Source organism: Periplaneta americana, chromosome 9, assembly GCF_040183065.1.
Source record: "Periplaneta americana isolate PAMFEO1 chromosome 9, P.americana_PAMFEO1_priV1, whole genome shotgun sequence".
In the NCBI taxonomy this organism is placed as follows: Eukaryota; Metazoa; Arthropoda; class Insecta; order Blattodea; family Blattidae; genus Periplaneta; species Periplaneta americana.
Window position 1 is genome coordinate 79,013,275 of NC_091125.1, and position 26,813 is coordinate 79,040,087.

General features: G+C 35.7%; 1 protein-coding gene across 2 annotated transcripts in view; it reads left to right on the top strand.

The window, feature by feature from the left end:
* Positions 1-26,813, top strand: part of LOC138706130 (synaptotagmin-7-like) — a 531,126-nt gene that overhangs the window by 448,036 nt on the left and 56,277 nt on the right. For both annotated transcript variants that reach the window (XM_069835119.1, XM_069835118.1), the window contains one exon: positions 22,334-22,474. In XM_069835119.1, coding sequence (XP_069691220.1) covers positions 22,334-22,474 — 141 coding nt within the window. The remainder of the gene's footprint in view (positions 1-22,333; positions 22,475-26,813) is intronic.

Here is a 26,813-nt window from a genome sequence, read left to right on the forward strand (position 1 = left end):
TGCGTTGCGGACGTAACACGGCGCTTATAGGCCTATCAAAGTCTGTATCTTACAAATGTAAAATTATGCACGATCATGAAGAACCTGAATATATGTAGGCTATGAAACATGTAATATAAACAGGGTGATTCACGAGAATTTACCGTCCCTTACGGAGCTTATTTCCGAAGAATTCTGAGCAAAAAAGTCATATAAACATTTGTCCTAATCTCAGTATTTTCAGTTACACTAATTTGAAATTGTTTGTAAAATATCATTATTCTTGAGTTTTAAGGATGAAGTTGCTTCATACATATTTTTTTTCGATTTTAACTACAAAATTACAGTTTCTTACTCACTTATCACAACAATTGTTACAAATCACGCCACTCTTGTAGATTTTTAAAGACTGTACATTAGGATGCATAATTAAACTGTAAAGAATCAAGTTCCTAAAATAATGTGATTTGTAACAATTTTTGTGATAAGTGCGTAAGAATGATGTCATTTTTAGTTAGAAATTGAAAAACAAAATCTGTACAAAGCAACTGACAACACTAGCTTCAGAACACTAGCCAATTAAAGAAATGATAGTTCTGAATAGTTTATTCTTTATTTGTAGTATTATTTTACCCTTAAAACAAAAGGAAAAAGGTATTTTACAAACAACTTCAAATTAGTGTAACTTTGAAAATATTGAGATTAGGACAAATGCTTATAAGAACTTTTTGCTCAGAATGTTTTCGGAAATAAGCTCCGTAAGTGACGGTAAATCCTCGTGAATCAACCTGTATTGTGTGTATATGCTGGCTATGTTATACATGCTCAAAACAATTAGAATACCAGTTTGTCTTTCTATTATATTTATCTTTCTTGCCCTTTTACCTTTATTTTCTCTTTTATCCTTTTACTTCTTATTCTTTCTCATTATTTTTTACTATTCTCTGTGTCTTTTTCATTTCTTTCAGTTCTTACATCTTCAGGATTCTCAAAGTGGTCTCCTAATTTTTTGTTTGTTATATGTACTGATGTAAGTTTACATTTCGATAACAGCACACTGTAAGCACGGATCAGTCTAGCAATTGTGAGATTTAGATTTTATGTTATGTCAATCTTCATGTAGTAAATTAAATACACTCTGTACTTTATTTAGACATGTCTTTATCTCTCTCTTGTACGAAGGAGGGACCCTGAGGCTTATTGTGCTTACCACTCCTATTCTGTGAATGATTGGGTAGCCGAACGGCCGCGCTCTTGTACAAGTACAGCACGCCGCACCGTGAACTTAATCCGGGATGTTGTATGGATGATATGTGATTTAATGATTTCAAAATGAATCCGAGGTCCATTGCCCAAAGTTACTCTGCAGTTCTGCTTCAATTGGTTGAGAGAAAACCCCGGAAAAAAACCCAACCAGGAAACTTGTTCCAACCAGGATTTGAAACCGGACCCGCTCGTTTCACGGTCAGATGTGCTAACAGTTACTCCCCAGTGGTGGACGAGATATGTCTTACTCGTCTCTAAGAAACCATAGTAATGTAGTATTTGTCATTAAATGATGCGAGTAGAACTGTACCAATTTCCATGATAGGCCTACGAGGTCTTTTGAATGTAAAAATACTAGTTAAAGAGGAAATTTCTTTGTTTTATAACTGAAAGTACGAGTAAAATATCGATTGGAATACAATATGGATTTTAGTTGTGAAGATTTTTCAACTTCTACACATTACATTTCTCAGGAATCCGCCTAGCGCAATATGAGTTGCTTCATGTTCTACTCGTATACACTCGATCGCACCGAGTACACGAAAATAATTTCGCTACATAGCTTTCTGTGCTTGCTTTCAGTAGTAATCGTCCATCCTCCACAACTCATGCTTAGAAGTGGCCGCGTTCTCTATCGGTCTTGAAATTTGCAATTCTCATTTAATGCTCTTGAGCTGAGGATTGCCTGTAGTGGTCTGGTGCCATCTTCAAGCATGCTCCAAGAGACTTACAACTTTTTCTCTTCTGTCCATAGAACAGGGCATTGTGTGAGATGAACTTGAGCAGCTGAAGTGCAATGAACATTATGTTAATGATTTCTTAACTCAGTGATTCAACTAGCTATGAGCGAAGCAGGAATGACTTGACTGCACTGACTGGACTGGCCAATCCGACAGAATGACTAACTGATTTAACAGATGGTTTACTAATTTGACATAATGACTGGCTGATTCCATATATTATGTTATCTGAATGATACGATATGAAATCTGACTGATTACATATGAAGGCCCGCTGATTCGATATAAAGGCTGACTCAATATGAAGGTTGACTGTTTCGATAATGAAGACTGACTATTTCGATATGAAGGCCGACTCTTTCAATATAAAGGCTGACTGATTCGACGTAAAGGCTGACTGATTCGACGTGAAGGTTGATTGATTCGATGTGAACGCTGGCTGTTTCGATGTGAAGGCTGACTCGATGTGAAGGCTGGCTGTTTCGATGTGAAGGCTGGCTGTTTCGATATGAAGGCTGGCTTTTTCGATATGAAGGCTGGCTGTTTCGATATGAAGGCTGGCTGTTTCGATATGAAGGCTGGCTGTTTCGATATGAAGGCTGGCTGATTCGATATGAAGGCTGGCTGATTCGATATGAAGGCTGGCTGATTCGATATGAAGGCTGGCTGTTTCGGTATGAAGGCTGGCTGTTTCGGTATGAAGGCTGGCTGTTTCGGTATGAAGGCTGGCTGTTTCGGTATGAAGGCTGGCTGTTTCGGTATGAAGGCTGGCTGTTTCGATGTGAAGGCTGGCTGTTTCGATGTGAAGGCTGGCTGTTTCGATGTGAAGGCGGACTGATTCCATGTGAAGGCCGACTGGTTCGACGTGAAGGCCGACTGGTTCGACATGCAGGCCGACTGATTCAATGTGAAGGCCGACTGATTCGACGTGAAGGCGGACTGATTCGACGTTAAGGCGGACTGATTCGACGTGAAGACGGATTGATTCGACTTGAAGGTCGATTGTTTTGACGTGAAGGCCGATTGTTTCGACGTGAAAGCCGATTGTTTCGACTAAATGTCGACTGTTTCGACGTGAAGGCGGACTGATTCGACTGAAGACGGACTGATTCGACGTGAAGGCCGACTGATTCGACGTGAAGGCCGACTGATTCGACGTGAAGGCCGACTGATTCGACGTGAAGGCCGATTGATTCGACGTAAAAGCCGACTGATTCGACGTGAAGGCCGACTGATTCGACGTGAAGTCGACTGTTTCGACGTGAAGTCGACTGTTTCGACGTGAAGTCGACTGTTTCGACGTGAAGTCTACTGTTTCGACGTGAAGTCGACTGTTTCGACGTGAAGGCCGACTGTTTCAACGTAAAGGGCTACTGGGTTGGACGTGAAGGCTGACTGATTCGACGTGAAGGCCGACTGATTCGACGTGAAGGCCGACTGATTCGACGTGAAGGCCGACTGATTCGACGTGAAGGCCGACTGATTCGACGTGAAGGCCGACTGATTCGACGTGAAGGCCGACTGATTCGACGTGAAGGCAGACTGATTCCACGTGAAGGCAGACTGATTCGACGTGAAGGCCGACTGATTTGATGTAAAGGCCGACTGATTCGATGTGAATGCCGAGTGGTTAAATATGACTGTTGACTAGTTATGACTGCTGACTGAATCGATGTAACGACTGACTGACTGATTCAATATGACAATTGACTGTTGACATAATGACTGATTTGACATAACTAGTTCATTAGTTACAGTGATTTTGATTCAATATCATCATGACTAATTCGTTATGACGGCTGATTGGTTTGATGTGACTGACGATGCGACAGAAGGCTGATTGATTCGACAGAATGAATAGTTTAATGGATAGAACAAATGCAAGTGGCTGATTCGATAGAATGACTATAGTGGCTGATTCAATTGACTAAACTGGCACGACTGTAGCTCTTCTGATCAGATTTTTGGACTGACGAAGAGCCGTGTCTTACATGAAACTGTGAAACGTCTCGCTTTAGTCGCTACGTACGCCGCGTTCGGTGATAGCTTTTTAATGCATTAGTGCTTAAAAATAGTATTTATAAATCCTAAATTTAATAGATATCCAATAACTTTTTCTGTTTTCCATAGCTTCTGTAACGAATTACTTCGGTTGCACTTATCATTTGTTCCCAATTTTCTTAAATGTTCTTTAGTTTTGAAAACATTAACTACGTATAAACAAGGACAATTTGCGATTACTACACCTTCTAATTTGGATATTGCAAGAAATCATTAGTAAGATCAATATCACAATTACGTTTAGCGACATAAGACCCCTTTAAGTGAGTTTTATTGAAATCGGATTAGTTTTTAAATCTTTGAAACTTTCACTATCATCACCTTATAAATAGTAAATACCCATGCTCTGAGTTTGATACTATAGTACGGTTAGCCTCAAATTCGTAAGACATACTGTACGAGTTCTGCATAATAAAATAATTATTTGATATTAAGGTAACATTTCGTCAAGAAATATAAGCTCTCACTTAACTACTAATGTTTTTTTCTTCTGTGGATATCTGTATTACAGTTTATTATAGTGTTACATTATTGGTAGAGTTTGAATTTGTGGATCAGTAAAATTAGTCATTGCAACAGACGATGTTCTCTTTATGAAATATTGACTTTAGCTCAAGCAAATCTAAAGCATCTTTCTCAAGTCCTTTTCCGTAGAAACGTCACCAATAAATCATAGATAAGAATAACTTTCTTCCCCATCTCGTTTCACTGCAACTTGATAGAAAAAAGTTAATTGAACTGACTTTTTTGATGGTCTGTTGATAAATGGAGTTGGCATTATCAGATTACCTTAAAAAAAGGAACTAGAAAAGTTTGTTTCACACATGAAAAAAATCCATATAATGTCGAGGTTCTAGATAACTTTATTGGATGTCTTTCCGCAATTTTTAAGACTTACAGCAGACGTAAATTGACAGTCACGCAGTGACTTGGAAGTTGACAAGATGCCGAACTTCAGACTACAACTTGGGATGATGAATTCCCATGTTTAGCTTGGTGTTTCGAAACATAAGCTGAGTTCTACGTACTTATGAACCCGTACTTGTCAATCTACTCTGCATAGTTAGCAAAATTAGATTTCTTCTAAAAGAATATTATTTAGTCAACTGCCATAGTAAGATTTCCAGCAAGGAGAAAGAAATCTGCGGGTTTTAGTATGTGCCACTTATATTGCATTCATCTTGCATTGCTTTCAGTGGTGCCTGCACTGTTTTACGCAGCGTAGTAAAGCATTGCACCTGTCAATTTTTTCATCTTCGGCACAGTAGTTTTGCCTCCAGCTGAGAAGTCCGCTATATTTTTATGCCAAACCTAATGTCCATACTCCTCACGAGAATGAGCATGAAACGTACTAATCTGTGATGCAAAATGACGATAATAATTGTAATATTGAGAAAGAATATGATGGTAATTGCGATGATGTTCATGATCAAAGATGATAATAATAATAATAATAATAATAATAATAATAATAATAATAATAATAATAATAATTTATTTAACCTGGCAGAGTTAAGACCAGACGGCCTTCTCTAACACTCAGCCAGGAGTAAAACTGCGTTACAAAAAACACTACAAATTTACAAAGTACACTACAATTTTACACACAAAATTGAATAAGATAATAATAATAAAATGTAACAACAAGTAAGTAGAAATCAGACATAATATATAACATACAGAAAGAAAGGGAAAAGCGTAATAAAATGTGAACAGCAGGTCAAAATAAATGAGACATACAAAGTATAAAAAATAAGACAATTATTGATAATGATAATAATAATAATAATAATAATAATAATAATGACAAAAAATAATAGTAATAATAATAATAATAATAATAATAATAATAGCGGTAGTAGTAGTAAAATAGTGCAGTACAAAACATACAATGAATACAATATTTTTAGGTACACACAGTAAGGAAAATTATGATTATATATAGCTGCAGTTATCACATTATAGATATACCATTATCGGAAAATATGAAAACAAAAATATAAAATAAGTTAAATATCACTAGAACATAAAAAAATGTGAATACGTGGAAACATGCAATACAACACTTGCTATAGCAGTTAGTTTGGTAACTCGTCATAAGATAATTTTCTAACTTGGATTCGAAAGATTTCAAGATAAGATGATGAACTATGGAGAAAAAGAAAAATGTGATGGTAATGTAGTTGATAATTGATAAAAAAGACGACTATTATGAGAATAGGCTAATGATGATGATTAGAATGATGTTTACGAAGACGACAGTGAGATGATGATGATGAAATCGATGATAAAGAAAAAGTGCCATTGACGTAGATCAGGCGAAATGTGTGTTTGTCTACTGATTAGGGGCTGCGCTTGAGTGTGAGTTTGATTCCCACTTGGGATGATTACTTCGAATGGGTTTTCCCGAGGTTCTCTCAAACTACGTGTATAAGGCGAATGTCAAATAATCTTACGGAGAATCCTCGGCTTCATCTCGCACAATACTATCACGATGCTGCCAGTACCAATTAACGCTAATTAATTTAGTAGTTGATACAGTATCGCTAAGTAACTGTCCTTACCCCCCGTAATATTGTGCTGTCTTCATTTAATATTCCATCACTCATAAAAAAATGCTATTCAAACCTCTTTTCTTGAGTGTTGCTTTAAGTTAATACATTCAAATTGCTGCTTGCCTTTAAAATAGAAAGTGGTCGAGAGGAAGAGAAGGCCTTACGGCCTTAACACCGCCAGTAGAAATAACTCTGTTAAATAAAGATAGCGATGATTGTAACGAAATCGATGTTAATCATAAAGGATGGTAGTGATGATAACAAAAGAAAGCATTGATTGTGATTTGGAGGATGCTGGAGGCAAAACTATGGCGAAGATGAAATTATCACAGAAGTTAATTGTGAATTCTCACATTTAAATACATTTATTTTAACAATATTTCTGTTCTCGTTCTCGTTGTCGTTTCCGCTCCCGGTTTATTATGAACCAGCCTTAAGAAGGGGAAGACGAGAACGAGAGGACAAGGAGAACAAGGGAAATACAGGGTTGCAATTTCATGTGGCGGTCAGTTCCAAAATTACCCACCCGTACCTAGTGAGGAGAATGACGTAGTTGTAGGCTACGTCAAAAGATTATTACAAGGAAAGTAACGGTAAACGTGAAGGTGTTGCTCATGACTACGACTGTAATGGATACGTAAAGAATTATTATGATGATAAATATGATGACGGTCTATGTAATTTTCTATTGATAAGGACGACACTGATATTGTCATTATTGCTCATATTTATCACCACGTCATTATCACCTTCCCGTTAGGAACAGCTTGTCCTTGTCTGCCACGACTTCAGTATTATTCGTTCTCGCAGTAGAGTTTTCATATCTGACCAGCCACTAGAGATGAGAAAAATGAGAGTGATCTAGAGAATGAGACAGCTGAATAGTTACAAAGAACTAGGATCAGTTACGAGCCATGAGCTGTGAGCACCCTGCACCCCTACCAACGGGGTTGGGTGGCGTCGCCTGTCCCTCGTCTACAAACGGCGACGCCCTTGAACCAAATCGGATTACGAGTGAGGGAGCTTCAGCCGGCGCCGCGCCCGATCCAGGGAACTCCTGCCCCGTCCTTGACTTTTATTATATATGTTTATTAGACGTATAGTGAAACAGTTTTAAGTGTATGTCCTCTGGTTGAGTTTTTATTATACTGTATCCCCCTCTACGAAAGGATATTCGGACTTTGCTTTAGACCAGTATAACCAACATGAAAGTATAATTTTCCCTTTTCATCACTCGTGATAGTCTTATTTTTCAATTAATTTTGTTTCATTTATTAGTAAGTAAATAATAGTTTAATAATTTTCAATAATGTCATTAAATTCTTTCCATTTTCACTTAATTGTATTATGAATCGTCATAATCGTTAATTAAGCTTACCATCAAAATCAGACAGATTATCGAACATTCCATAGATCAGAGGTTCGCGAATTCGAACCTTGTCGATGATTACGAAAAGGGTTAGCATCGCTTCCGTATGGAGGAAGGGAATTAGCTGAATACTTAGTGCCTACAGAAACAGATTTCACGTTCACATCCGCATTTAATGCGGGCGGAATTCAAGTAAAATTTGTTTTAAGTAAAGTAGTTGTTGAGAAAGGTTTTCTCGTGATACTTATCTCGCTCTGAGTTTGGTCATAATCCTTGCCTGGTAGTCCGACATGAAAGCAAACATACAGAATAAACCGTAAGTAATGTAATTAATTTCTGGAGGGTTATTCTTTGAAATAGTCGGCCTGAGTGGCAAGTTGGTATAGCGCTGGCCTTCTCAACCCGAGGTTGCGGGTTCGATCCCGGCCCAGATCGATGGTATTTAAGTGTACTTAAATGCGACGGGCTCATGTCAGTAGATACACTAGCATGTAAAAGAACTCCTGCGGGACAAAATTCCGGCACATGGGCGACGCTGATATAACCTCGGAAGTTGCGAGCGTCGTTAAATAAAACATAACATTTAACATTTCTTATTTTAAACAAAAATTTTATAAAATTTTGCTCGTTTTTTACTTATTTTTCGAGATAAAAATTGTTTCATATGAAACATTTCATTGTTAATGAAAACAATGTTACTTTTACTTAATTCCAAACACCCACTTCTTACACATACCTTGTTATTGCAGAACATCTCTCAATTGTTTGTATACATCAGAAGTCCGAATAGTGAAATATGTTCAACGATATATGCAGTGGCAGAGGAAAGGAACTAGCCATTATCTCTTGGCTTATTTGCCTCCAGAGTGATGCCTTATTGATGTCACTTATGAGTTTTCATCCAGTCTTCGGAATGCTGACTGAACATCCAAACTGTATAGGCCTCTATTCCTACAAAGACTAGAGGTCAGTAAGATCAAGGGAATCTTAAGATTATTTATTTTGCCCTATTTTATTGCCTACTCTGTAGAGAAACTTATGTAACCGTCTCCCATCCTCTGTGTGAACAACATAAACTATTAGGCACCACAAAACATCCAGGCTATTTCTTTCTACTTTATATTTAAAAATAAAGTCACTCGAAATCCGATTTGAATATTAGATAAAAAAAATCCTGTATTTAAATAGGTTTTTAATGTTAAATCAAAAACTTTGTACATAAATATCAATCTCTGGGCGTTTTAAATTGAAATTTCGTAAAATGTTAAAAATGTCTTTGGTAGGTTAAACCTTAATCTCGATTAAATTCGTGCTAAAAGTAAACAAAAAAAATCACGTGTACACACAATTTCGCGGTATTTCGCGAATTTAAACTTACATTTTTTTTACTTAGCTATAGGGCTTGAAACATGAAATGTTCCCTTTTATCAGCTAAAAAACAGTAGACCTATTTCGCGAATCAATAGTTCGCGAAAATTAGATACCTATAATCATTAGGGAACGGATTTCTATATGCTAAAAAAAGAAAGATTTGGGAATTTACAAAACTTAATCTAGGACTTTTAGGAGTTTATATAGAATTAACAATTAATAATTTTAGTAAATATTCTATTTTAGTTGGAATTAATATACAAGGAACTGATGCTGACAATGAGCGCTAGTGAACTGAAGACTCAAATGCTATCTATGAAAGAGACTGATTGCTGATTAGTCAGTTTTATTTCGCATAACGGGAGTGCATTGACTCGAAAACTAATTTCTAAGCTCTCGCCTAACTTGAACAGCTACCACCCGTTTTATGCTAGAATGGACTTTTCCAAACGAACTTCTGTTCCAGGTAATAAGGTAAAATCTTCTTCCCTCCCTTTCGAAGACCAAAATGGAACGAACTTGCGAGACCAGTGTGTGAGATATTTTTTTGTAATCTTTTGGGCATTTTTGCATTTTTAGTAAAGTCCGGGAGAGCTTAATTCATACCCTAAGGATGAAACCTAACCACTTTCCCCCATTACTACACGTGGTGATTTTATAGTTTGTAGGTTGAATTTTCTTTAGCCAACTTCGTTTCGAATTTCGATACTGACAAATACTACAAATGGTAATGATTTTGTAACTAATATGTTGGCAGCTGAGACAAATATCGACAATATATCTCGGTACTGGAGTTCCATGAAATTGAAATTGTACTAGATTTCTGAGCCTGTTACTGGAAGCTAGTGAAATTTGAACATACTAATAATTAATAGCAGTATTAATATTAATATATAATAATTATTTTATGTGTTGCGTTGTGGTTATAATTCAAGACTATAGTCAGGTAAGTTTTCGGAATTAGTACTAATAATTTCATGTGGTCAAACAATAGTAATATACGTTGCAAGAGCGGTATGTTGACGTTTTCATGGTCGAGGAAAATATTGAAAAAGCGAAACGTAGTTGAGCTTTTTTAATTTCCGAGAACATGAAAACAAACATACCGCTCGTGTATCGTACATTATTTTGTGCGAAGATCGTTTATTACATACCTGAAAGACGAATTTCTAATTAGTTGCAATGAAATCTCCATGTTGGTTTCTGTTTAATGACGCCAACTTCGGAACACCAAAATATCTTTCTTCAACATTGTTGCTGTAAAATGTTTTCTGTGTTTACTATACTCCATCAGGCCGTGATATACGTCTGTATTTTTTTTCCCCCAGTCTGTCAATGCGAACTTAAAACAAACGGTAAGGTTATGTAATGATTTATTTTTCATTTTAATATTTTAACAATATTATTTATATAACATATTGCAGTAATAACATCGGCATCTGGAATCTCGTTGATTTTTTCACGGTTTCCTTAATGTTACTTGTATCAGGAATGCAATGAGTTTCGTGGAGTAGTAGACTTTACTTAATTTCTGCAAATATTTAAAAACAATAATTGACATTGCAATTTAGGTGAAATTGCAGTGGTAAGTTTCCAATTTATAATTATTACTATGTTAAACGTCTCTAAAAATAATATGTTAAAAGCCTAAAGCAGTAAAATGAATGTCGCCCTTAAGCGGTAAGAAGAGGGAAATTATGTGTGTTACGTTGGCAATACTGAATGTGCTATTTCACACTTACCGCGTATTAGTTCTGTGCGGAAAACAAGCAAATACTCACGATCTCGCACAAAATACATTTTTAGGTTAGATCTCGTGAGTCAATTGTTTAGTCAAACCAATGAATTTCGTAATGCCAGACAGAATACTTGACATGTTGATCCCTTTCTCGTATAGTTTGCCTACGAAAATATGTTACAAATTATTGAATTATTTGGAATAACCTTCCAACATAAAGTACGGTAAGTAAATAAGTCATTTAGTACGAAGAATCGTGTGATATCTGGTAACAGTTGGCAACGCTAACAAGACGGCAATATTTGCTGTTTAGGAACTGTTCTTATGTGACCCTCACTATACCTGTATTAGTATTTTAAATAAACGCAAAAATATTAAAAAGGTGTTTTAGTCACAAACATAATTTTTAGGCATTTATAGCAATTTATGACTCATTTAAGAGCTTTAGGTCCTAAAGAATTTTAATGGAAGGATCCTATATGCATGAAACATAGAGATATCTGAATAACATATCTAGGACGTAGCAAACAAAATAAGAACGAAACTAGAAATCCGTTCCATATTAATCATAGATCTCTTGTACATTTAAAGCTCTGTTCCTCAACGTGCTATCTCTGGGGAAAATCGTTGTTTCTTGCCAATTTCAAAATCCTGATGTTATTTTCCTTCCTGTTTCTATTCCGCTTAGCTAAAGACCCGAGTATTGCTAACTACATGTCATAAGAATTCACTGTTTGTACTTCTAGTGCATAGGTTAAGTAAAGTGTGTAAGTCTCGACACCGCAAGATGAATACAAAACACAATAAGTTTTCAAATGGCCAAAGTACGTTGACAATGGGATATACAGTGCGATCGAGAGTCTCTCCTCAGTGCTTGTGTAGCCACGGTGTAGCCGAGAATCCACTACGCAGAGAATTCGGGTGGCAGCATTGGCCGCTAAGCTTATGATGGACTGATGTGAGGTTGTCAAACCGGAATTAATGGGGAAGTGCCAACTTTTTACAGGATTATTAGAACTAATGGAGTTGCGGAGGGACTTTTCGATCGCACTGTATTTTGTGGTTTGCCTCGTAACTGATCACCATGCTGAACATACATTAGTGAGTCTTACCATGTATTGTTTTTTTTAAGTAGGTTATTTTACGACGCTTTATCAACATCTTCGGTTATTTAGCGTCTGAATGAGATGAAGGTGATAATGCCGGTAAAATGAATCCGGGGTCCAGCACCGAAAGTTGCCCAGTATTTGCTCATATTGGGTTGAGGGAAAACCCCGGAAAAAACCTCAACCAGGTAACTTTCCCCGACCGGGAATCGAACCCGAGCCACCTGGTTTCGCGGTCAGACGCGCTGACCGTTACTCCACACGTGTGGACTCCATGTATTGTTCTAGTGTGTTTTAATTAAATATAAAAATCTAACTCCGTAAGTTGAAAGATTACAAACATGTTTAATGGGAAACTTCTTCACTCGTACTAATATATTTCAAAATGTATACCAGCAGCTCATTTCAATAGTACGTCGTATTTGTTAAGTCCACAGAAGCTGGAGCGGCGTCGGGACGCTGCTGACCCTTTCATCTGCCGGCGCACGCCTTCATTTCCTTTTACTCAACTCCGTTATGTCAGATTCAAGCTGTTTCCTAATTAAAGGTACTCACTCATCTGCACTGGTTCGTCGTCCTCTTTCTTTATGGCATTAATGTAAGAAATTGAGCCTTGTGAACTAAACTGGCGCCGGGAAATCAGTCTCTCTTATACTAACGTACAGTCACAGACGTATATTTCAAATTACAGCGCACAGACTTTCATTCACTGACGATTGGGTTATTTTAATTCGTCTAAAGATGATCTTCAAGTATTAGTTAATAAACTTGTGGTTAACACAATTTAAAAAAAAACTACAGTAATCATATTTAAAAGAGAATCACATTAAATATATTAAATACGCAGCAATAAATCAAAAGAAAATATAATAATACGTTATAACTAGGGCGCGGATGTTTATGACCTAACAATAAAAAAAAAATGGCCTATAAAATTTCCCTAAAATTCTCTTAAAATTACCTAAAAGAGTAAAAAAATGGTCTAATGAAAATTATCAATTTGTGTAATGGTCTACTTTATAAGTAACTGTATTGTAAAATAAACTTTCTTAGTGGAATTAGTTTATTAAGCTTACTACTGAAATAATGTTATTATCACTAGGTTACTTCATTTAAAATAATATGAAAAAACGTTAAAACTGCTACAGATGAAATGTGACATATTATTGATCTACAGTTAATTTAAGTGCTGTTACCGCTCGGTACCCCTTTTTCAAGGGCAGCTTTCCTTCTTGGATTTTTCTCTCTAAACATATGAGCACTGGAGATGGATATGGGCTAGTCCAAGAACGATCAGTAAGAAAAATGCTGACATGAATTATTACTTAGAAATACAGATGACTATTTCAACTATAAAAATGACGTCAAAATGAACATTTAACCCCAGACAATGTAAAAATGACTTATAAAAATCTGTAAAATGAAGTAAATAACCTAAAACTACATATACACTTTAAAAAACTGCTTTAATCTGGAAAACATGGAAAAAATATACATTTTGATGATTTATAAAACCCCATCCATCTAATACATTTCTTGGAGAATATAATTAACAACCACTATGTATCGTCTGCTACTATTCAGAAAAAATATGACTTTTCGTCAAAATCCGGGTCCTAGTTATGACTGCACTACGAGAAGTAATTGAATATATGAAAATACAGCGTAGACGTGGTATAACTGTATAAATTGAAGGGGCAATAGAATACATTAAAATAAGCAGTAAACCCACTATGCGTTTTGCAATTAATTGCATGGTTAATTAGATAATTAGGCTTAAACTCTGCGTAGCTTGGTAATAGCGCATCACCGGCTCACCTACGAATACAAACACGCTCTCGATCTGAATAGCAGCGTTACCTTCCTTAGTCACTGCAGTAGGGTTGTCAGATTTCCTATTGGCATGAAATTAAAATACTTGTTAATTTTTTAATTTAATTTGCAAGAAAACCTTCCATTTTATTAAAAACTGGAAAGGGAGAAATAATTCTTTATTAATGATAAGAGTAAAAATCGGAATTGTACGGATAATACTTGAGTAAAATAGTGGCAACATTTAAGGGAAAATTATTTTTATGACAAAAGTATTCATTCGGAACTAATATAGTACGTATTAAAATTTGCACAGTTATAATTACTTACACTCCTTATATTGGATACATTTTTGGTGATGATAGAAAATTCTGGCCAGATCCACTCATGTCTATGGTATTAAGGCGTGGACAAAGATGAGGTTATACATCCAAATTTGTCGTGCATAAAACGTTTCAGATATTCGAATCATTGGAAGGCGATGGTTTCACTGCATATTAAAGACCTTCTTCCTCAGACTTCATTAGCTATTAAAAATGTCTACCGCTACACTTACTTAGAGTTTATTTTGTCATCCATGCAGTTTTTTCTCCTTAGCAACTGGAATTCTTGATATCTACTAACTTCACAATCCTCACAAAATGAGCACTGTTCTGTTTTAAAATTTCCAAATCCCATGGATAGGATATTTTTGAAAAAAATATCTTACTAAATGATTATTTGGGATTTAACCCAGGCATAATGAGGCACTATATAGTATTTATAGTATTTAGAAGTTGTGCACCGCTACCTCTCCAGCCTTGTATGTTAGGAGAGGAAAAAGAAGAATTCTCTAACTTCTGTATTTTTACCTATAATTGATTGATTGTGGGACAATTTATAGACAGTACTCCTGTTACTTAAGTTACTGAAGACGGAATCTGTAAGTTTCTCCGAAACATTAGGAACTTTCCATTTCATCACCCAGTTGAAACGTCTAAGAGCTACACCACAACTCATTCAACAAGAGAGCTTCTAATTTCATGTACTTTGATAAAGTTAACTGAAATACTGATGGCCTTAAATTATGTCTGCAAGTGTTGCTTAGAATTAATAACAGAATACTAATGGTCTCGTGTACCTGAAGACTTCTGCTTCCTCTCAAATGTTTCATGAGACTCTTTGAATAGGTCGGAGCACAAGCTGATTCCATTAAATATAGCCTAATAGGTTTCTTGTGATCTCACAAGTAAATGCAGAATTATTAATTTTTATTTCTTTAGTATGTTAGTTTACGACGCTTTATCAACATCTCCGGTTATTTAGCGTCTGAATGAGATGAAGATGATAATGCCTGTGAAATGAGTCCGGAGTCCAGCACCGAAAGTTACCCAGCATTTGCTCATATTGGGTTGAGGGAAAATCCCGGGAAAAACCTCAACCAGGTACCTTCCCCGACCGGGAATCGAACCCGGGCCACCTGGTTTCGCGGCCAGACGCGCTGACCGTTACTCCACAGATGTGGACAGAATTATTTGTTACTTTGGTACTTAACTTGAGGAAATTCATTCGTTCTAAATCCTGAATTTCTTGAATTTACCTTCTCTGGATATTGTATTTTAACATTTTTTATGCATTGCTAGTTATTGTATTGTATTTATTATGTGTGTATGTCTATAGCATTGTTATAATGCTCATGACAATACGCGGGTGCTCGTGTAAAGGGGGTTAAGTCAAATTGTAAGGTATGTAAACTTCTCGCGTTTGGTACTCAACAAAACCTCTTTGTCACAAAATACGGAGCACTGTAATTGCATCATGGTTGGAAGCATGATTTAACCCCTTCAACAGAAGAAAAAAGTTACTGTGGAGAGTTGAAATCTGTACTTATCCCAGTTTAGCGAAATCATACTTAACCCCCTTTACACGAGCACCCGCGGAGCTAATTAAATCTGATAACGTAGGACTTAGATTAATAATAAGGTCATAAGCGACCCTAGTCATTCCTTAAAGGGATATTCTTAGTGATTTTTTGGTAGACAATTCCTAATAAAGGAAATATTCATTGGCAGAGTTGAGAATAAAACCTGAGATCTCTTGGAATATAGACAGCGTTGCTAACCACTGGACCAAGAATTTGGTCTATGATTATGATAGTACCTCAGTCTTAAGAAGATTATAACTTTCTGTTTAACATTATACCATTATTTACTTTCCAGATTTAAATATCTGAAATTCTGTTTTTAACAATGTTACCAGTGTATTCAACATACAAGGATGAAGAGGTGGCGGTGCACAACTTCTAAATATTATCAATACCAGATAGTGCCTCATTATACCTGGGTTAAATCCCAAATCTCTCCGCAGTGCATATGAAGAGAAGGCATATGTCACTGTTGATAGTGATTCGCGGCCCCCTTGGTGCTATTCGACAGGAGTGCCGGCACCGGGTTTCCCCTTCTCACTTCCTCACTTTCACCATCATTCTCACTCATTCCCTACACTACACTTACACTTACACACGCCCTAATACACGACATCTCTCTACATATATTCAACACACATAGCGTGGCCCACCGAAGTGGTGTGCAACTTGAAAATGGGTCACTATTCGAAATATGCGGAACCCGAATCACACAAGCGAAGTAGGTAGGCATTGGATACATACACACACACACACACACACACACACACACACACACACACACACGGGTGAACCGTAAGTAATATCATTAATTTTAGGGGGTTATTCTTTGAGATGTTTGAAACAAAAGAGTTTTATACATTTTTGCTCGTTTTTGCTTCCTTTTCGATATATTAATTGTTTCATATGAAATATTTCATAGCGAGTTTTGGTAAAGCCATTGATTTAATTTTCAATATGCTCAGTCAATTTAAAGAGCAGTGTATTACGGCATTAAATGATTGAAATAATTTTAGTTTTGTTCTTTAGATGTGCAGAAATTTGATCCGAACAAATATAACTTTTCGTTCTGAAATGTTACATTTGTTCGATTCAAATTTCTACATATTTAAAAGACAAAACTGAAATTCTTTCAATCATTTATTATCATAATACACTGCTATCTTAAATTGACTGAGTATATTGGGAATTAAATCAATGGCTTTTCCAAAACACGCTATGAAGTATTTCATATGAAACAATTTTTATCACGGAAAGGAAGCAAACACGAGAAAATGTGTATTAAACTTGTTTTGTTTGAAATATATCAAGGAATAATCTCTTGAAATTAATTACATTACTTACAGTTCATCTTATATGTGTGTATGTATGTATTGTATGCATAATATACTGTATATAAAAGGTAGGCCTAATTCTTGTAGGATATATATATATAATTATATAAGAATTAGGCCTACCTTATTCATTACATGACTCAGTATTGATTTGGGCATTACTTTCCAGGTCTTGTCCACTGATTTTGAAATGCTGTAGTACTTATTTCATCTAAATAATTTTTCTAATTTTATTTATGTTGTTTTATATCGTATAGTCGCTCTTGGTGGTGCAGTCTGTATAGCGCTGGCCTTCTGTGCTCGAGGATGCGAGTTCGATCCCGGGCCAGGTCGATTGCATTTAAGTGTAATTTATCTTATCTGCCTTAGTTATAAACCTATAGAGCTTCATTTGAACATGTAATTTTGGCATATTCGTATCAGAATTGTAATAACTATTGTTGTTTATTTATTGTATTTCTTGCATTTTGCACTTCAAATCATCTTTTCAATAGGTATATGTATATTTGTTGATCTTATTAAGCGAAGAAAGTCCTAAATACTGGGAAAATGTAGTTTCGTGTCACCTGTGATTCTCAATTAGTTCCACAATGTTAGGTAAGCTGTTGAATCAATACGGCTTAATGTTGAAGTAGTAATTGATACGTAAATTAATATAGCGCACCTGTTGTATTCTCACGCACTTGCGTTATTTAGCGTGTTCCCTTTATGTATGCTCGCTAAGATCAAGGCCTGAGTAAGTAATAAGGTAAAATAGCACAAACACAAGAAAACAGAATTCATTCAGTCCCTAAGGAAAAAAGAGGTGACCTTCCTGCTGGGTCTGATAGTGAGTGAGGGGAAGAATTTCTTTCGTGGTTATAGTGTGATTGTTACGAATGTTTCTTAGCTTATTCTCCAACGAGTGTTTGAGTTTCTTATACACTCATTAACGCTGAAATATATATGTGCAAAGGTTATTTGCAGAGAATTTTCCACATCAGATTTTTATTCGTTATACAATACATAATTTTCTTAGAAAATTGAGAGACGCTTTATCAACTGCGATGGTTATCTAGCGTCTGAGTACAATGGAGGTGATAATGCCAACGAAATGAGTTGAGGGTCCAGCGTCGAATGTTACCCAGTATTTGTTTTTCATGGGTTGAGGGAAAACTCGGGAAGAAACCTCAACCAGGTAACTTGTTCCAACCAGGATTTCAACCCGGGCCCGCTGGGGGCACGGTTATACATGCTAACCGTTACTCCACAGCGGTGGACAGAGAGAGAATGTTTGCAGAGAATTTTCCATCTTAGAGTTCATAGTTGTCCTACATACCTCTGGTTGAGATTCTGGCTGATATGTATATCTATTATTAGGCAGTACATCTCACTTAACGATATGTGTCATAGGAAGAACAATAATTGTTTGTTTACATCTAAAGTCTGATTAGTGTAATATGTAGCTAATCGGCGATGTATGCAATGGAGATGGAAAGGAACTGACCACCCTACCCCATTCATTACCTCCTGGCCTAGTTGCCTCAGAAGATGTGCCTTGGTATGACGTGTGACGTTCAGACCTGTCTTCGGACAGTTGACTAAACAACAACAACAGTTGTCCTACAGTACATAATATTCTTAGAAAATTGAGAGAATCTGGAAGTGTATAAGACATAAAATGTAAGACGTGTTCTGACCCACGAAAACTTAAACGATATAACACTTCATGTAGAACGTTTTTAAATAAAACTATATATTTACTCTTTAAATATAACTTAATCACAATTAATAGTGTAATAATGAGTGACTGTCCAAGAGATTCTTTACGATCCACTTGCTTGTCGCATAGTGGAAGCCTATAGCGTAGCTGCGGGCAGTGAAAGTTCCTCTTATCGGGAAGGAAATAAGACGGACAACAATATTTTAAAAAGCAGTAAAACCAATTATTTAATTTTTCCACAACGACTTCATTAGCGGATATTGAATACAAAATAGATGTTGAAGTAAGTACATTCTGTAGTTCATTCAGGGTGCATATATGGAATGATATTAATATGCCAGGTACCAGTTCTTCGGTTTAAAACGAATATTTCCTTAAAAAAATTATAAATATTTTCCAACATTACAAAGCTCTCTTCGTACTTGTATACGGAGAAAGCACAACTTATAATTACAACAAACAGTCAGACACTCCTCAACATGATGTAAATCCACAAAAAGAAACGCCGTCACAAGATTTACAGTAATTACACAGCACTTGTTTGTTTTCTCTTACACAAAATTAACCCAAATATCATTAATTGAAAGTTTCCTCCCAGCACTACTATCTCGTAATGATCTTCACATAGAACGAGGATGGTCCATTTAACAAACCAGAAATAATGTTACACAAATGGCTTAATCTGGTTATTCTCGGGGAGAATTCCACAATCAAAGTGCTGCTAATTGGATGAGGATCTTCGTCGTAACACCCATTAACTCAAGCCCATTACATCCCAGGGGTCCAGCTCATGGGAAATTGGCTCCTGAAGCAATGTACCTATAACTCTTAGCTGTAACATACGAGAAATGTCCGATCCAATTATGTCACAGTCAGTCATCATTTGCCCTTCAATCACCACTGTTAATTTGATGAAGATTTTGAGTTTTTAATCCATATGCTAAGATTTAATTTTCAAATTTACGATTGATTTCCGTACATCATGCTCCGTTAAATATTTATAAAGAACCGGACGTTGGAAATTTTCCATACATAGCATAAAACCTGTTCAGATTCTTGTTAATTTCGTTCTATGACCGTAAGACACACTAAATCGCAAGTAATCGAAATTGCTCACCTGTTCTCTCGTTTTTTTTTTTTTGATCGTTATTTTACATCTTACGTGGTCTGTGCACATAAAAGCCATTCCTGAACAGCAGTTTGTAATTCATCCTCTGTATTGCTAAATATTACTTGGTTATCAGCGAACGATACGGTACGAGTATTTCGAATAATGTCATTAATACTAATTTTAAATTTAATTTTAATTGATCTTCTGAATATACAGGGCGTTAAAAAAGTCCAATATTTTAGGAGGTGATAGTGTGCATCAAAACAAGAAAATAATGTCTAATAAATATGGGTCCTACAACACATACTTTCTGAGATCTGAATACTTGTTCATAGGAGGTGCTCAATATGACGTCCATTCATGGCAATGCATTCCTCTGCCCTACAATACAGGAGTCTACCAGATAATCACAAGGAATACTGAAAACAAAAGTCTGGTTGTGGATATGAACGGGGTTCAGCAAAGATGATGATGTGAATTTTCGTAATCAACATGTGTAGGCTGATGAAAATCCCCGTGGAGTTGAAGAAACAAGGCATCAGCATCGATTCTCAATCAACTTCCACCATGTCACTTGATTTCTGCCACTTCTTTGTGCTAGCAACGTGGTGATAGAGTATTTAATATAATCGCTTAGGTGGATGTATATTTAGCTAACATTTTGTAACTAGATAACGGATTTGTATGCAAAGGAATACATAATCTTAAGATGTTATTGGTTAAAAGAAATATTAAAGAACATTTAACTTAGTACGATTTTCGAACATGTGGTGATTATAGGCTAGAATGAAGGAAATAATAACTTATGCCGTAGTTTCTTAATTCGCACCACTTTGTAGGTGCCTAATTCGCACCGGTGCGATATGAGCAACTGTAGCAATTCTAGCCGTACAAAAGAAAGCCCAAAAATTTTAACTGAACGAGGAATGCATCAGGTGGGTGCAATATCAAGTGGTGAAAAGGGCGTTAATACAACAAGTGTGTGTTGTACAAGCGCACCAGATATTTTGTGCCACCTATGAAAATTTTTAAACGTCAAATAGTGCATCCTACATTATCAGCTGGTGTTCTTCCAGGATTTGCTCTGAGTCAGGTTACAACAACAGTGAACTATTTGTCGAATAGTCGAATATTTTATGTGCCACTCAAACCTGCCATAGAAAAAAGTGCTGCTTCTATATGTCCACCTATACGCACCATTCCAAAAATTTAGAAGCTAGATTATCTCGGGAAAATGATGTGCTCCTATTTCAGCTTCCTCGTCATAATACTCATAGGCCCAGCCTTTAGATATTTCTATCTTCAAACCATTTCAGACAGCTAAATCATGAAGCAGTTCTTAGGTGGCTTCGAGATAATCGTGGAGAAAAGGAGACGCAGTTTACAGTTTGAACTGCCTGGTGAAGCACATGGCAAATGTGTAACAATAAAAAACGCATTCAGGAAATTTAAATATTAGGTAATTTATGCTCTATTTTTTCAATTTCATTTGAAGATGCGTTACTCTCTTTCATTAATTTCAATAAACTTGTAATTTGCATTTATTACATTATTCATATTAAATACTGTTCAATATGTTCAATATTAAAAGCTTTCCTTCATCCTGTTCCCTGCAGTTAAAGAGGTGCGATTTAAGAAACCGCAGATGCTATTTAGGAAACTAGTTGCCTAAATGGCATCATTGACAAGTGTTTCGAAAATGTCATTCTACTTCAAAAACATTAAATCAAATTCAAGGATTCCTTTTTACATGAAGGTAAATGTTCTGAGAATGTATTTCTGTAAAGGAATGCAGAAAATAAAAATTGTATTGTTCAATAAAAATTATGAATGCTAAAGTGGTGCGATATACGCAACCTTACCCTATGTATTGTAGAACCCATGTTTATTAGGCATTATTTTCTTGTTTCGATGCATACTAGCACCTCCTAAAATATTGGATACTTTTTTAACACCCTGTATATTTAACAATACATGAGACATAAGACAACTTTATAACTTCTTGGTTTGGCTTTATTTATTCATTAACTCTTTTCTCTCTATGTTTGATCTAAAATACAGACTTTGGATTGTTCTTATTAAATTATTTGGAATGCCTCCCTTACACATAATTTTCCAGAGTTTATTTTGCGACAGCCTGTCGAAAACCTTTTTGTAGTCGACGAATAAAATATAGTTGATAAATTAAACCCTCGTCTCTTTAGTATTATTTGTTCAACTACAAACATACACTCTCAACATGAGCGACCTTTACGAAATTCACTAAGTTTGGTTTCAATGTTTCAGATGGCGTTTCTGCAGAACCGGTCCATTTCCCTGGTGGACATGTACATTGACAATACGGAGCCCTCAGAGAACGTGGGCCAGATCCATTTCAGCCTCGAGTACGACTTCCAAAACACAACGCTCATCCTCCGGATACTGACGGTGAGTAGCGTATCACATTTATTAGACACAGTTACTTATTTGAATCTCTATGTGCTTAGTTATTTATGAAGGTCTATTGTTTATATACGTACTTCTTTTAGGATTTGTCTATAATACGTATTACTCGACCAAGGCGAGTGGAGCAGCGGACGTAATGTGAACTATCGCGATGCGGTATTACAAACGCAGGAGCAGAAGCACCACAGCTCCGGGCTGCAGGACTCCACTGGCCTTGGTCGAGTAATACTTACTTAGCTATTATTCTTACTAATTTATCTCTCCATTTAATTTTAATTTTATTTATGCATTTATTTATTTCTACACATTTATTTATTTATTTATTTATTTATTTATTTATTTATTTATTTATTTATTTATTTATTTATTTATTTATTTATTTATTTATTTATTTATTTATTTATTTATTTTTGTCCCCTCCTTTAATTTAACAATACAATTTAACAATACAATTCCTTTCAATCCTGTTTCCTTTCCTTTCCCATTTCTCATTTTATCGCTATGCTTCTCTATTCTTCATTCATTATTTCCTCCCTGGTCTCTTTCTCTTGCTTCCTTTTTATACATTTCTGTTTTTCATTCCTATCGTTCTTCCATTTTTATTTCACACTCCTTTTCTCCTCTCTATATACAGAGCGGAAATAAAATAACCCTGTAGATTGAAAGGAACGACAGGATACACTTAAGTGAATAGAAAACCTATATTGCAGCTTAAACACTGACGTATTGTGACCTTAAAACCTGCTCTTATTATGTCTTTCATCTCTGTTACACTTTCACTTAACCTTCCTTCTAATTTAGCTCCTTCTTATCCTACTTCACTTCTATTATTCTCGGCTACACTTAAAAACTATTCCTACTAGTTGTCTCATTCAACTTCATTCCATTATTATTATTATTATTATTATTATTATTATTATTATTATTATTATTGAAGGTGGTGTTAGATTATGCACAGCAAGATCTGTTCTGGCTATTGAAGCTCAACTGCTTATTTCATCTTTTAATTCTCCTCTCTACTCAGATCTTTAATCACGAACGGATTTAAAGTTTCGCCGCCTCCAGGCCAGATTAAGGCTGCCGCTCCACTTCATTCTCAAACTGTTTTTAGCTAGCTCCGAATGCTAGTAGAAGGAACTGAAATAATTTCCTTAAAAATCAGTATACCGAAATCATTTCTTGAGTCATAATGTGAAGTGAAACATAAAACCAGCCGTGTTGACATATTGACATCAAATCTATTTTATAAATGATAATGTTCACTTCATTTCTATACTCTGCAGTATTTTCTCGTCAAATGTAATACCACGAATAGAACGTTTCGTTTTTAATATTGCAGGATTATGTAATTATTATTATTATTATTATTATTATTATTATTATCATTATTATTATTATTTAGGAATGTTTAGGAAACTACAAGCAGACAGATATAACAACAAAGAAATACGAGTAGTTCGATTTTTTCGGTTGCTGAAAAACAATCCGCCCGATTCATCCACTTTTCTTACCTTTCCCCATTGCTTTTAAAATTTCCTCCCTTTGTATTGTTCAGAGTCTCCTTTCCGTGGTTGAATCCATTCAGATGCAACTCTTTTCTCATTCATTCTTTTAACATTTCAATGCTATAGTGTCCCGTCTAAATACCTTCAATATATAATTTTAACCTTCATTTTCTGTTCATAATTATTTTATAACCTTCTTTCTTAGCTAACTTCGAGCAGAACGTTACCATTAACTCATCGCCATCGCCAAAAATTTTTAGTTATAAATATTACTTAGTTGCCAAATTTTTTATTCATATAAATGAGTACAGCTAATTTATGTATTTTAGTATTTCTCCCCTTTATTTAATCCTAGTCCCATAAAACGCTATTGAGATGTGATGTAGTCCTAGCAGTTTTCCCATTATTAGTAGCCTAATAATATTAATGATGATGATGATAATAATAATAATAATAATAATAATAATAATAATAATAATAATAATAATAATAATAATAATAATTGGAACACCTAAATATTAATATTCATCACAGTATTTGATAACCTCTTCACCATCAATAATTGAATCTTGTTTCATTTCTCTTATCATTCATTGAAAATTATTAACCAGTGGTAGCGCTACTCTTATGTCGTCAGTATTGTGGAAGTCTACCGCTTAAACCTCTCATAAAATTGAATGTTACAAATAATATTTAATTTTTAAAACAATGCAAATTTGTGTGGTGAAGTTTATGAAACACACTGTATAATAACAAGCCGCGCGAGAGATGGAATATCACGGCAGCTAGCGAAGCATTTGAGGAGAACTAACGACTCCACTCACCCTCAGAGTGATATAGGGGAGTGTCTATATCCCCATCCTCTTGCAACTTCGCAAGCCGGTAATCGAATTGCTATGAGATATATCGAAGTCCTTCGTTCCTTTTATTCCCCGGCACGTGATAAATTTCAACTTGCAGGCATGCGCACTCAGCTCTTTATCAGAAACAAACAGGTCTGTAAATTGTGTTACCTCACCTCTCACATTGTCAGCTCGCAGACTTTCCTACGGGACATTTTGTGTGTTCTAATTTCCCGTTATATGAGGTAATGAGGAAGTATTGTGACTTTAACATAAATCAATTTTGGAATTTTGATGGAAATAGGTGTTTTCTTCATCCGTGGAAATGAAAAAGTTATTTTTGACATGTAATCTGATTGTCTGCACTATTTTTGTTCCAAAATAACGGACAGATATCCTTCATATTCAGTATTTGTTATTTAATTAATCCAGAAAACAAGTTTAGCAGGCTCTAATTCGATTCCTGACACTGAAATGGATATTGTACTCGTATCTTAAATTGTGTTGTCTTGAACAGTAGTTCTACATCATGTTTATCCAAGTCCAGGTAGTATGCCTATTACTGTCTCTGAAAGTATTATATTGTTTCATACAAACGTCACATAAGCTTGACGTCATCTTCGACGGCTTAGTGATTATTCTGCTAACATTTTGATAATAAATTCGCGAGTTAAAACCGAATCAAGGGCAATAGATTTTAATGGGCAATATAATCTTTAGAGTGGATTCCTTCGGAAGAGAAGTAAAGCTGTGGAAATAAAGCAAGTGAAAATCAAATTCACATTAACCAAGGTGTCAAACAAGTTTGCAGTCTTTCTCCGGCTTTGCTTAATCCATACATTAATTAAATAATAAATAATGGAATGAAGAAACAAATAAAGATATAAAATTGGGCAATACGAATTACTCAAAACATTACTGCAGCGATGCAGAACTGTGCTCCAATTGTAGCATACTACGTCACAAGCCGGACTACGTCATTCCGTTCCTCAAGGCCACGCGTCATCCACATGAGAAGGTACAGAAGATTTGTATTCACCGTCTAGAAGGTGGAATTCGAAGCAATATCGATCGGAAAGTACTAGTTTAAAGAGAAATGGGGAAAATGAATACTTCTGTATTCAAAATAACACAAAGCACGTTGTCTCTTTGCGAACAGTTTATTGTTATAATTATTGTGGTCGGAAATACTTTCGTCATTTTTTCTATGAGCACGAGTTTGTTGTAACCCGCCACATAGTTGTAGACGAGTCACGGAGAAGTCATTCAACGCCGGTGGACTGTGGAAAGAGAACCAATGCACGTTTCTATCTCTCTCTCTCTGTGAGTTCTGCATCCCTGCATTACTGTATAGTGTGTACTGATGGCGAAATAGTAGCAGAACAGGAGAAGAAGATATGCAAAGGAATACTGTTAATTACATAATATATCACAACACAATTTTTAAATATCCATTGAACGTACCAAGGTTATGGCATTCCTATGTAAACAACAAATTAGATTCAACTTACCGTAATATAAATAATAATTCTAATTACGTAGAATGTGACATCTGATGTGATTATGAAAGTGGTATAATGAATAAGCTAATAAATTTTCAAGAAATAGGGTAAAAGAAATTGGTGAGTCACTGGCTGAGGAGAAATTGCTCTGAAGGATGCACTGGAAGGAATGGTGAACGGAAGAAAAGTTCGGGGCAGAAGAAGATATCAGATTATAGACGACATTAAGATATATGAATTATATGCGGAGACTAAGAGGAAGACAGAAAATAGGAAAGATTGGAGAATGCTGGGCTTGCAGTGAAAGAATGTTCTTGGACAGAAAACTATGTGGAGTGAGTGAGTGAGTGAGTGAGTGAGTGAGTGAGTGAGTGAGTGAGTGAGTGAGTGAGTGAGTGAGTGAGTGAGTGAGTGTAGAATGATAAAACGATCTTAAACAATAAAGCAACAAAAGAGACACATCGACAGCTCC